At 47.3% G+C, this 14,120-nt stretch overlaps 1 protein-coding gene across 2 annotated transcripts in view; it reads right to left on the bottom strand.

Annotated features, from left to right (window-relative positions):
* LOC149350471 (neural cell adhesion molecule 2-like) overlaps positions 1–14,120 on the bottom strand; it is a 425,822-nt gene that overhangs the window by 99,193 nt on the left and 312,509 nt on the right. For both annotated transcript variants that reach the window (XM_089576882.1, XM_089576883.1), the window contains exon 5: positions 13,604–13,900. In XM_089576882.1, the coding sequence (XP_089433008.1) occupies positions 13,604–13,900 (297 nt within the window). The remainder of the gene's footprint in view (positions 1–13,603; positions 13,901–14,120) is intronic.

Genomic DNA, 14,120 nt, shown 5'->3' with positions numbered 1-14,120 from the left:
TGTCTTATACGCCGAGCGGGCGGCCAGAGGGAGTGCCGGCACGCGCTCGCCAAAGAAGCAGAAGATGGGGAGCAAAAAAATAAATAAACCCTCGAAGACAAAAGAAGAGAAAGACGAGATGAGGGCTCGCTAGTGACCACCACCCACAGAGGAGGAGTACAGACTGTAGGAGGAGCTACAGGAAAAAAAGAAAACGTAGACTCGGAGCTGCTGATCGACGCCGATACGAAACGAACTGGACGATCCGCCTGGACGATGCGATAGAGTGTGGCTCACGTCGGATACCACGCATGTACAAGACATCGTGAAGGCGGGCATCAACCGTCCCACCGTGTTCCCCAAGAGAATACCCGACCAGAAGTTACTGAACGCACTCAACTCATGGGTGTCTACTTACCTCAAATCTAATATGAATTTCCAGCTTATAGTTTACGCATATTCTTGCGCAACGTACGTCGTTGACTGCGAATTTAATAGAGGCATCCCTAACCTCCACAGGATACTGCTCGAATTGCAGATAAAACGGCCAGACATAGGCTTAGGCAAAAGTCACTCTAGAGTGGTATTCAAACTGAAAGGCGCCGTGAGTATCACGCGGAATGCTCTTCGTAGACAACAAGCGTCGTGGTTTCTGCAACATTTTCCCAAAGGCTTCACTCAAAATGGAAACCGAACAGATCTGTTTTTTTGGTAACTTCGTATTTTCTGACTCCGTACGCACCAACTGAAATTGGTATCCATCGCATATCACTGAAAAGTGAATACATTTCCCTCTACAATGAGCTAAACGTGTTTTTCATCCTATCCGTTTCCTTACTACATTAAATCTTGTTTTTATATCGGCTCCCGCGAGTGGAAACATCGGCCTCTTATGGGATTCAGTGGTTACAAGCTGCTCCATTTCACTAAACAACAATGCATAACCAAACACATAACCTAATAACACATCCCCGAGTTTAGTAATGAAGGCTACGATGAAGTTAACTTTAGTTTTCAATTATTCTGTGATTCATTTTGTCATAATTTTCTGAGGGATAAGTTTTACAAAAACTGGCGCTTGTTAAATAAAAAACAACTCAATTGATAAACACTTATGCACCTCGTAAAATTTTTCGTGTCATACGTGCTATCAGATATAGCTCTGTACGCTTATGCCCAAGAAGAAGGCATTTTTCAAAACTCCTGAACGGCTGGAAAAACAAGGCATCATGGGCAAAGCACAGTCGCTGAAAAGGATTACTGCACTGTCCTCCGAAAAGCAAAATATAAGTTCATATCACATGATCTTGAGTACATCTTGAAACACAACCCGAAAATGTACCGGACAACTATTTGAACATCTCAAACTTCTGCAAACGTTTCCCTTCTCGGTGATTCTGGTGTTCCTGAGATGAAAAGATGAACAAGCGAAGAGTTACAACAAATTTTTCACTTACGTTCACGAATGAAGGCTGCTTGAATATGTGATGCTTCGGCACCAGGTCATGGCTATCGCAATAAGAGCCTCACAGATATTACGGCCGATGATAATACATCAACGATTGGCGACCGAAGTATAGCTACGTCATGCGATGTCAGTGGCTTATACTCAGAAATTTTAAAACACACTGTGGTTCAACTGACACATAGTGATTCAGTCTGTCACATTTTTTAACGGTCGCTTTTTACAGGTGAGAATTCACACGGGTGGAATTTGGTTGTGTGATTACAATTTCTCAATCCAGTGACAAAATGAAAGTTGCCATCTATCGAGCAGTACCGATGACATGTATCTCATGCAAACATCTCGAACTCATTATTGCATTTAACAAGACCATATACTTGGAAGTCAGCAGTTTATTTTTTCAAAGCAACATGGGTTTTCACATGGGTTTTCAAAATATTCACATATGCTGCATAATTATCGACTATACTAATGCATTCTCAACAATATCAGTGACTTCAGTGACCCCGTTATTCTTAAAGAATGAATCTGTATTATATTGTTCTGAAATATTGTTCCAGAACTTCAGGCGTTGGTTGTATAGTTAAGTAGCTTAAAACGAGGATTTGCCTCTGTTATTCTCAGTTTCTAAATAAATCCCTTTTCCATCGTATGATACTCGAGCTGGAGTTGTGAGATAGGTGAACAGAAAAAAAAAATTCTGCAGTGAATTAGTGAAAGTACGCGGTAATTTTTGAGCAAGCTTGTAGATGACTAGATAGTGTGTAACTTTTTGGAATGAATTAATAGCGCAGAAATAAACACTCACGAATATGAACAAGGCAGCATGAGACTTCACTGAGCGTTAAACTTGATTATAAGCCACGCAAAAAATAAATACTAACGCAGCTTTACGGAAAGTAGTAGACAATTCTCTCTGAAAGATCACCATATTTCCCGGTGCAAGATAAAAAGGCGTCTAATTGCTTGTGGACGCCGCTTTATCTTTTTACTTTAAAACTAGGAACAAGCCAAAGAAGGTAAAAAATGCAATAATTGAATAAAAATATATTAATAAAGCATGCGTTAAATGAATGCGTTAATTCAAATCAACAACAAGCGCAATGTGAGAAAAAACATTAGTAATCAGAAAACGCAAGCTTTCACTGAACGCCACTCGCGCCACGGTATTGCGAACCTCGTATTCTGGACAAGGAAAGAGACGAAAGGAACACGCGAGTGACAACGGTAGGGTTCTGTGGCACCAATGTCTTGAAACACGTTAGGCAAGTGTCTCCAAATCCAATAATCTACGAAAGAGAATCCCCTTGCCATGTTTAATTTCTCTGACGCCTGTGGTTTTCTTTTCTCTGGGCCATTCTATAACGAAGCAATTTATGTTCATTAAGTAAGAGGGGGCGTGAAGGCTGGCAGAGAAGACACATTTAATTACGCATTCATTGGTTCCAGGCAAGATTTCTCGGAAACCGATCCCGGGGCCGTGCGAACAATAATAGAAGCGGCGAAAACCCATCGGTCTTGCGACTGCCCTTTCGGCCTTCGTTCGGTTGTCCCGGGCGCAATAGAGGAGACCTTTTATTGATTTCGGTCAGCCCCGCAGTGGACCCTAAGCTGGGCACTCTCGAACGGAACGTGGCACACGGCCATACAGTAAAGAGGGAAAAGTGCGGAAACTACAGAGGCGGCCCGATAGAACGATACACGCAGTATAATACAAGCGTTCATATTATCCGGAATGTATTCCTAAAACACATTTCGCTGCCGCTGAGCTACAGGGCGTTCTTTGCACATTTTTCGCTTCGGTGTCGGACTAAGGGCTGAATGCTGTAATTAAGGAAAGTATTTTGTTTTGCTTGTTACTGTCATAGCCTCGTCTTTCTTTCTGCCGTGTCCGGTGCCTCTATTGACTTCGAAAACGAGCTCATTTCTAATTGAGTTTGGCGAAATAAAAGCTTATTGAGGCAGATTCCTTCCTCTTCTGCGCTGCTTTCCTTTTGCTGCCTCGTTTCATAAACGAGGAACGGCAAGCTTTGTGCGTGCACTGTCTAGGTGAGTAACGTAAGCCGGCCACGACGGCCACAGTACAGTTAGAGAGGGGAGCGAGCAAAGTAAGACAAGCAAGCGAATGGAGGAAATGCAGGCGCCGGGAGTAGGGAGCGCGACTAACAATGCAACGTGGGGCTCTTTGAAGCTGTTGCCAGCCGGAGCGACAGCGCAGCTTCGAGGCAGCCCATAAGAAGTACAAAGCGCGAATTTATCTTCCTTCGTCCGGCAAGGCAGAGAGGGAGGGAGAAAAAATAAAGCAGGTCGGCCCGGGAGGGAACACAATTCGCCGGATCCGGTGGCCGCGCGCCAGCGAGCCCCTTTCAATCTCCTCGCCGTCAGGCTTCGCGCGTAACACAATTAAAGCGACGCGCGGCGTCCTGGCTGCTTCTAATCACAGCTCTATTGATTGAAAATCACGTAGTTGAGCAACACTGAGCCGACGGCTTGCTTCGACCTATGGGGCTGGCCACGGCCGGCGACGCCGAAGGAGCCGCTGCGCTCGCCTATACCTCTTGCGTCGGCTGCCGGCCTCCCGTCACTTCGGGCTCGCGCCAGCCAAGTCACGGGGGGGCACTACCTTGGCGCTGTGACGTTCGGACGGGGCAATAGCGCGCAAGGGTTTAGATGGATATGCGATACGAACACCAGGTCTCTAATCATCGTTCTTTATCACTCCTTTTACTCGACCTTTCCTAAACCTAATTGCTTGTAGGTGGCTAGATCTTCAGTGATCACTTGGGCCTCCAAACTTTGCTTTAAACATTGCTCTCTTCTTTTGGGGGCGCGGATTCTTTCCAGAAAGAGCTGGCGTTGCACGGCGTAGCCGGTGGCGTTTGCAGACGATTCTTCTCCGCGCTTAGCGCTGGAAAGAGTTCAGATGTGACGTGTGACGCGCGTGTGCGTGCGCGCGCGTGTACTGTTTCCAAAACTAAAACGCGTGACTGTGACTGGCGATTAAGGCGTAGAAGTGCAATGTGTGGCAATGGACGTATTATTTAATTATGGCACGTTAGACAAGCCGAGAACGAATGTCACCCTCATAAGTGGTGTCTCGAGCTACCGGAAGATAACAAAAGTGTGTGTTTAATAACGGAGTAACTATTACAAATCCACTCCACCTTGGGTGATTTCCCTAAATACTTGACCAAAACTATGTGTTTCCGTTGTTGCTTGGGTATCTTGGAGGCATTTGTTCCCTATAAAATGCATGTAACCCAGTATATAATTATGGCCCGTACACATTGCAGAGGACCATCGATGTATTGATACACAAATGACGTCTCCGTACAAAAATGGTAGGCCTCTATTTTCCAGCACGTTACCTGATCCTCATGCAAAGAACAGTCTTGCTGCCATTACAGAGTAGAAGCAGGTGAGTAGGCACCATTACGTGTACAGGTGTGAAAAACCAGACTTGTTTAATGAAAGCGCACGCTCTACTGGGTCTGACATTCGCTCAGCAACTGGTTCTAGTCCATGCACGGGTACATACTGCCGCGGAACACTAGAAGGCAGTAACCGATGTTGGTCTTACACACGCACAAAGAAAATAAAGTGCGGTGAGGCGAAAGCCTTAAGCGTGGTGTTGCTGCTTGTGTCATTGATGTGTGGTTAAGATGTTAAGCTTCGCCTCTAAGAGTGGAACGCGACAGCGTCTTGCAGCACTGCCAGGGAGTCCACAGAACGCCATCGCCCGTTCGGGGGCACTGAAGCACTGCTCTAACGGTATCACGCGATAGCGTAATGGGTTGATTGCCATATGTGCAAAAGGTCGCTCTGTACTTTACATTCGTGTACACCTGAGAGTCCTAATACCTCTCCTGGCACAGTGGTGCAGCGGTTAAGCGAAGCGCCACTGCCCTGCGGTAGGAGATGCTCCCAGCGGTGGGCCTTGCGCGACCTACGTCGCTCTACCTGAGCGACCAATAATTTATTTACCTGCTACCTGACACGGTGGGCAGTTCGCTCGCTATCCGGTGGGCACGTTGTAGTGACGTCACAAGGTCACGTGACCTAGGTGGCCACCCTGCCTCCTAGGTTTCTCTCTGGGGACCACCTGCCAGAGCCATGCCCATCATTTCTCGCTCATAACGCCGACGCCGACGACGCCGACACCGGATTTCCTGGAGAACGGGGCCGTTAACGTAAAAACACCGGTTGGCAAGCTTCGCACAAGAGTGTGTATCCCCAAAATGTCAGCTGCTTCCCTTTAAACGGCCTAGAAAACATCACCTAACTTTCGTGGGCGATAAGGCCATAGTTTACGCCATAACGGCTACCTAGGGCCATGAAACGGTTTACGAATATTCTGAAAGACAAGCGAATTTCGGTTCCTTAAACGCACCTCAACTAGCTCCCTGAGCACTCTAGCTTCATATTCATTCCTTGCCATCAAATCTCGTTTTTGTGAGTTCAGAGTTTGTGCTGTGTATTCTCTTTTCGTCGCGTCACGTCATTTCACGATTTTTTTTTTCTCGAAACGCGCAAAAGTTACCTTTTCGACTCTGGCGCAACAGCGAGGATATTCGCTGCATAAAAACGCACACGGAGAGAAGGAACTAGACAGGGCAACGCGCTGTCGGACCTCAACTGTCTTGTCTGACAATAGGAGCACGAAAAACCAGATAGGCTCGCACGGCGCTCGAAACAATGCACGTCAGAGAAAAAATAAACAAACACTACACCATATGTACGCAACTGCAACGAAAGCTATTCAAAAAGGCTAAATATATTTCGCTCAACGCTCTGGATAGATGGCTTAACTTGATCTGCTCAGTCCATCGAACCTCTCAGAAAGTGAGTCCTTTACTCTTGGCACACCACTGCTAACAGAGTTATTGTTGCTGCATTGTTTTTCAGTACATTAGTAATCCTTTAATGGCCAAACTAGGAAGCAGTCAAAGTAAGAAATTATTACTTTCACGTTATGATAGCTCATGGTCTCGCATTTGTAAGCCAATGTAGGTGAGAAAATTTGAGAAATGAACATGCCATTAATTACCAACAATTAATATCTGGCCCTTTTACGCAGCAAGTGCAAGTTGTATGAAAAACAAAATCGAAGGTCTCGAACCAACTCGAAGGCCCAGATACAGTAAACGATCATTTGTACAACAAATATCTTCCTATCTTCCCTGCAGCGTTTGTCAGAAAATGAGTGACGAGGATTTGTTGGACGCTGGCTGGAAGTCGCACATTTGCACTCTCTTTTTCTTCACGCAGTTTGCTCATAGTGACGCCAAACATTTTGATAAGAAAGCGGTGGCTGCTGAAAACATGTTGATATTCAACTTAGTATCCAAGCTCTGTGTAGTATTGAGTACATGGCGGGCAAATTGCAATCACGAATTAGTGACACTCGGCAATAAAGTGTTAATTCGTGGCGCTCGTTAATGGAAGCTGGGTTACGAGGCGTATATCGCACACTTTTGAATGATTTTTACTTTTGCGCAGCAAATCATATATCAATAAAGTCAGCGGCCATTCAGCCGAAAGTCTCAATGGTGAACTCTAGACATCCCTGAGTTGTTCAAGAATAACTCCTGGGGTCGTTTTCACCAGTGCTAACATAACTCTATTTCCTCCTATCCTCTCCAGCAAAGGGCGCCACCTTCGGCCATGTTGGATCGGCTGCGGTCATTGAAATGACTCAATTCAGTTTCGTCTTTTTTCCTGCCTTTACTGCAACGTAATCTCTAAGTAGGATCTCAACAATGCATCAATGCATTATGAAGTGTTATGTCAGTCTGATTTTTGTACGTCTGAGGAAGAGACGCACCCCAGCTAGGCCGCATGTACTATCGCAATGAAAGAATTACGGAACAGGCCGCCGCGGTGGCTCAGCGGTTATGGCAGTCGGCTGCTGACCCGAAAGACGCGGGTTCGATCCCGGCCGCGGCGGCTAGAATTTCTTTGGAGGAGAAATTCTAGAGGCCCGTGTACTGTGCGATGTCAGTGCACGTTAAAGAACCCCAGGTGGTCGAAATTTCCGGAGCCCTTCACTACAGCGTCTCTCATGGCCTTAGTCGCTTTGGGCCGTTAAACCCCATAAACGAAACCAAACCAGAATTACGGAACACCTGTTTCTGGGAAAAAAAAAAGGTTTACTGTAGCTCTGCCACGCGACCCAGTCGCATGGTGTTGTTACCGGCGTACAGAGCATGCACATTCCCTCATACCTTGACACATTTCAGGCGACTGGCGTGCTGTAAACTTTTTATCGCGATAGTACTTGTGCATGAACGTGCAGCAGTACTGAGCTCGTCAGTGGGGCTGGCTGCAAAACACGATAAGGTGTAATACAACATAATGCGACAGCCGAAGGTTATCCAGCAAACAACTGCGATCCAATATGAAGCAAGTACTGCTGGATGAATAAACTTTCAGTGTGCAATGTTGACGCACGCGGAAAAGGCACAAACGTATACACTATCGATGGAAACCTCGGGACAAGGCGAATATGAATTACGCTTTCACGAACTCCGCCCAGAAACAGATGCATGGAGCGTTAGCACGAAAACAATCATGGCGTATGGGACTTAGAAGAAACCGCTGATGCTGACATCATCCTTCGTGACGTGACTGAATGGAGAAAGGTCGGCAGAGGGCCACCTCAGGGTTCTACCTCGCGGGTGTGTAAGGCGCACCGTGCTGCTAGGTGGTCGTGTAGTATTTCTAGTCTTTGACGACATAGCACAGTCGAATGCAGACCAAAAGAACAACAGCACTACTGCGTGTTGATTAGGCAGCTGAAATAGCCGCACGCATATGCTGCGTGTGAAACTGCTCGGCGCTGGCAGGTGCACTCGGCTGCTACCACTGAAGCGGGCGGACCGGCTGTCGACATCGTGAAGCATCGCTCCTTCCTGCTACTTCTTTCCGTGCCTCAGCAAGCTAACAAAACATTTCGTATAATGATTGCCCTTTCCTAATTCTCGATTTTCGTAAGCTGATGATGTTAATACGCGGAACGGACTTGCTGGCAGCCCCAGCATTGTAACCACTCAGGAATGCTACGCTACGTTTCTGCCCTAGAGGTAGTGCGAAGGAAAGGCATTAGTTTTTATTTAATAATCCATCTGCTTTATTACGCGTGCATGCAGGCTTGGCTTCAAGACTTCAATTCACTTGACTGAGTAGGTTAACAAAGAGAGAAGCATAGTCTTCACGACAAACGTCTTGTAACCTAAGTGTTTGCGCTTGGTGTGCATTCTCATATAGTAGTGCAAATGATAGTTGTAGAGCACATTAGACGTAAATGATTGACATTAGCACCGGTTGCAAGTGGGGCCGTTTTTACCAGCTCAGTATGGTAAGTGCATTTAGGAAGAAGCCACCGCGGTGGCTCAGTGGTTATGGTGCTCGGCTGCTGACTCGAAATACGCTAGTTCGATCCCGGCCACGGCGATCGCTTTTCGATGGAGGCGAAATGCTAGAGGCCCGTGTACTGTGCGATGTCAGTTCAAGCTAAAGAACCCCAGGTGATAGAAATTATCCGGAGCCTTTCACTACGGCGTCCCTTATAGCCTGAGTCGGTTTGGGATCTTAACTCTATAAAACCAAACCAAACCATTTAGGAATGGGATAGTGCACTGAAGAAATGTTCACTTTGCGCTGTCGCAGTTATCCAGTCGGCATGGCTTCTATGTGTTTAATATACAGTGGCGGCTTTGTAAATGCCAGTAAAAAACTTGAAGCAATTCAAACAAAAAACTTTTGCCCCAGCTTTGCTCGTACAGAAATTCCATAACACAAGTACGGCATAAAAAAAATCGTACAGTACCTATATGACCAAAACTAAGGCTGGTAACAAAGTATTCAATTCTTAAGCCATTCTGCAGCAGTCTTTATCAGCCGTTAGGTGCTCACAAATAGGGCTTACTGTAAAATTTTCTGGAGCATTGCAGATTTACACAAAGTGTAGACTGCTTTGACTAGAAACTATTTCTTGGTAGGCACTCACCTTTTGCAGTTACACAGTCAACTTCACGAGCTCGCTTCCGTTAGGCGCAGAAAACGGCCGAAGAAATCGAGAAAATGGAGAATGTGTCAAATTACCAGAGGTACGCAGCTCCAGAGCAGGCTATACCACGGGCACATTGACTTTTTTCGTCGATTGCAAAAGGGATGCCAGGCAGCCGAAAGCAGCGAGAGCAGTGACACGGCGATTGTCGCACCCACGGCACTCGACAGAAGAGTTTTAAATCTCCCCCTGCATTCCCGAGACCCGCACCTGGCGGCCGATGCTAGCCGGCGAACGGTCCGGTCACGAGCCAATAGGTCGGCACGCGTGAGCCATCGATCGGCGGCGGACTTTTGAGCCAGCGCGGCCCAGAGCTAAGCAGAACGTGAGCCCGGGGTCGAACCTGTCCTCTCGCGCGGCGCAATGGGGTGCGAAAGATAGAGGACCGGCTCGGTCCGACCTCAACAATGTGCGGACTCGGCGCGGCGGCGGCGGCCGCATTTCATGAGAGCGACGCGCAATCAGGGCACCCAGGACTCCGCGATTGAATTCACGCACGCCCGCTCAGTGCGACCGAGGCTCCGGCCAAACGGGGTACAACGCGGCAGGAAAGGAAACAGCGACAACGCGTGCGCGCGCACACACACACAAAAACGGCGAAGGAGGAATCGCCCACTCGCCTTAAACGACGCTGACAGAGATTAATCTTCGCGAAGCGGGAGGCCGCTGCGACATTGGCGCTCTTTTCTCCTTCCGTCTCGGTGAAAAACGATTTAGCGTCGTTAGAGAAGCGCGGCCGGTGTATCAAAGGGGGACTGCTGCTCTGCCGGCTGCTCCGAGCGAGGGAGCCTCTTCAGGAGGCCGCGAGGAATCTCCGGGCCGCGCTGAACTGCTCGCTGCTCGCAGATAGCGGCACCAAGAGGCTCCCCCCTTCAGTCCCAGGTAAGATAGCCCGCCGCCGGAGGAGAGCCCCTCGGTCCTCGAGAGACGCCGCCGTCTGCCGCGAGTCGGGCTCCGCTAACAAGCCGGCCCTGAGAGAGGCAACTCACTAGGAAGTCAGGTGCGCCACCATCCGTCTCACCGCGCGCGTTTCTGCGGGCATAAAAATTATATGCCTTCCTTCAACTCGGCCGCGAGAAACCAGAAGCGGTTGAGCTTCAGGCGAGACACAATAATTTTTCTTTCCGCAGAGAGACCCCTACTAGGTGTTTACCTTTACTGTAACTCTAAAGCAAGTTTTTTTCCCGAAAAAAATAGGTCATTCATGTATTGAAAAGTTCTTTGATCAAAAATATGCAAAGCCGGGGCGCAATCAACAAAAGCTGAGGTAAAGCGGCTGCCGCCGTCTGTGATGGCCGAAAACTGCAAATTTTCTTTCCGGTGAAGGGGAAAGGTGCACGCTTCTTTGCAAGCCAAAATTATTTTTAGGCTGCGAAAAAATACGAAAAGGAATTTATGCCACGAAGAACGACAGCTGGTACGGAGTACAGCGGGATAAATTAGTTTTGGGGAAGCCAGCTGTTCATCATTTACTGCCAGCCCCTGTAGAGCGTGCTTTGCCTGTAAGGCTCGTGTGTTTGCAGGGTAAACTTATAAGGCGAGGGCATTGTCGATATAGGTGGCTTGGCTCCCTGGCAGGTTCTCAGGTTGACTATGGGCTGAAATTACGCTTGAAAATCCTACCGAAAGCTTTCAATGGCTTAACGCGCCAGTACAATATGTTTTTAGATGCCTATTAGCTTCCTTTTGCTATTAGCTGCTATTAGCTATAAGTATGCTTTTAGCTTCCTGTTGCCTAATCCTGTGGGCATGTACTGGGTTTCATGCCCGAATAAACTTATTTGCTTTGATTTGATTTGAATAACAATGGCGTGATGCATAGATGAGATAAAGTTACAAAGCATCACAATTGATAGACGCAATACACTTACTACACACTCAGTACACTCACTATAATTACTACACTCGGTACAGCTGTATTACACTGTAATGAGGAAATTTTCAGAAACCACTTGGTGGTCTTAGTGCGAAGAAAGTGGGGCCTGTGAGAAGGAGGAGGAGCAGCGCAAGCATGAAGAACTCTTTCTGAGATTGTGGCACCTTGGGAGGAGGGGGGACGAAGTCATCGACAAGGACGAAACATGAAGCCGAGTTAAGAGCACCGACAAACGGTCGAACTTCGAGTCTACCTGTCGACAGCGATGAAACTGACCTGTGCTTTACGATGCGCAATGGCAGTGGCTCAACCTGAACGCTTCGTTTGAAGCTTTATACCGTTTACTTCCTTTAGTGGAGGTTCTCGGTGAGTTTAGCAACGACATATTTGAGAGTATTTTTTTTACATGCGATGTTTTGGTTCTTTTAATTTTTCTCGGGTAGCTGAGCAAGCGGTCTTCGCGGACGTAGCTTGTCGGAGATAAGTGCTATCCATTACCGCGCAATTGAGGAGGTTATTGGGTCTAAACATGTTAAAGTTATTTTTAAAAAATGTGTTTTCTCACATCCGCATATATAAGCGATTGGCGTCACGTCTTATGCTAAAGAATATACAGATCTTGTGTAACTTAGGACTATAGGCATTAAGAGAACTCGACTTAGTTGCCCCATGTCGACAGTAGAAATATCACAATGTACGTCCTTACACTGGCATGCTCACCGCTTTGTACTCTCAACAAAAGGCCATATACAAGCTTCGTGAGTATTGTGGCTAGGTTATGTCCACTGCTTAGTGAAGGCAATGGAAATGTGTTAGCTCAGTTCTTGAATATGCTGTCTTTGGCGTAGGCGGAATTTTTACAGATCCAGAAGCATACGTAAAAAATTACAAATACATTGTAATTTATTACATCCAGTATAAGTCTGTGCTGTGTATTGCAACGGGTGACGGGACTGCATAAATGCAGAGCGAAGGCGCGTGCTCTAAAATTCTGTGATAAGAGTGCCTGTTGTGTGAAAGTTGACAGGTGTTTAAATCATGTGGATTGCAATGTGCCAAGCAAGACGACAAAGACGCTTCGGTGAGGCCAAGCTAACGCTGAATCCCTAATCAGTATTAGGTAGTATAAAAGGAAACACCCACTCTTACCTCTTACTATACTATTTTCATATTACTGGTGCTGTAAACAGCTGTTCGTTTCGAATAAAAATAACACCAAACATACGAGATAATAATGTTCAGCATGTGGAGTTCTATTCCATAGTCCGTACTGAAAGGCATGGTACAATTTTGGTTTGTCGCATTTATAACCTAAAGAAGCTAAACATTTAGCCACACTGCAGAAAGCACAAACACACAATAGCATTCTCAAGATGAAAATAAGTTTTAATGAATTTAGAGGAATAAACTATAAGAAAGAGAAAAAACAAAAGAAAGACGACAGTATGACGCCAAGGGATCAAATTCCTGTGTTTCGCACACCACATGCGGTACTTTAAGCAGTATTCACTTAAGGGAGTTATCTCCGTGGAGAGCGACATGGCGTCAGCAGCCGGTAAGCCTCCTTCTACCTAGCCGCTTCTCCTTCCCACGTCTCCCTGACGTCACAGAGGCGACGTAGCCGCGGCGGGGAGGCGCGAACGGAGTAGACAAATGTAGTGGCTTTTGGTGAACTGACAGGTAATTATTTTTTTCCGTGAAAAAGCCGCACGTTAATATGCCTCACGCCATGGCTCCCATGGGAGCGCAGCCTTACCTTCAGCTGTGGTGGGTGTTTAGGGCCAACGGTTCGGTCTCCACACGTAGTGCCTTTCCTTCCCTTTTACCTTGCCTGGATTTTTCCTGCTCAGTAAAGGACTTAACCAGCACTGAAGACTTCGCTTGAAGTCACGACGATTCCCTAAGGCTTTCTTGGACGTATGGTTTTGCGTGCGGCAATAGCTCCTGGTGCCTGTTTTTTTTTTTTCGTGGGTAAATAAACGTAAATAGATGCATCAAAATATGCACGTGTGGATGACTAGTATGAATGCTGTTTGCAGTAAAGTGTAACAGGCCAATGCTTAAATGTGGGGCACAAAACACTGTTTGTATATAATGCAATGAAAAAATGTCGCATTGGTAGCTCGAGAGCAGAATATTCTTCAACCAGCTCTTGCGCTGGTTTCCTGCAATCCGCGAGAGCCAAGCCACCGCTCCCTTTCGTTCGGAGACTTACAGTAGATGCGCATGACCCAGACATCTTCGGCCACAGCGCCGGGAAGCAGCGGGTTCTGGGCCCGGCACATGAGCTGGAGGCCATTGTCAGCGCTCGTGGGCGTGAAGTTGACGACCGAGGTGGTGACGTTGCCATCCGCCGACACGTGGTTGAAGGTCTGGTTGAGCTGCACGCCGTTGCGCCACCAGCTGATGGTCGCCGGCGGCCGCGAGCCCATCGCCTCGCACACGATCTCCACCGGAATCTTGGCCGACAGGGGCGTGTCGCCGCGCCGCACCACAGCCTCCAGGGGGCGCACTGTGTGAATAACACATTGTCTCATCATCACGACAGGCGCACCACCTGAATGGGAAACTAAATCGATGGGGTCCGCGCTGAGGCTACGAGACAAGTGCCGAAACAGCTAGCTTCTGGGGCATCAGCTCTACCTAATTAGCCGTCACAGTTCGAACGAGTGAAACTTGAGTACGAAATAGTGGGCCATGTTGAGCACTCCCGGCTGAGCGGCAACAGTTAC

Source organism: Amblyomma mixtum, chromosome 3 (assembly GCF_055824585.1).
Source record: "Amblyomma mixtum isolate Tamu chromosome 3, ASM5582458v1, whole genome shotgun sequence".
NCBI classification, from domain to species: domain Eukaryota; kingdom Metazoa; phylum Arthropoda; class Arachnida; order Ixodida; family Ixodidae; genus Amblyomma; species Amblyomma mixtum.
This window is presented reverse-complemented; position numbering and strand designations above follow the sequence as displayed.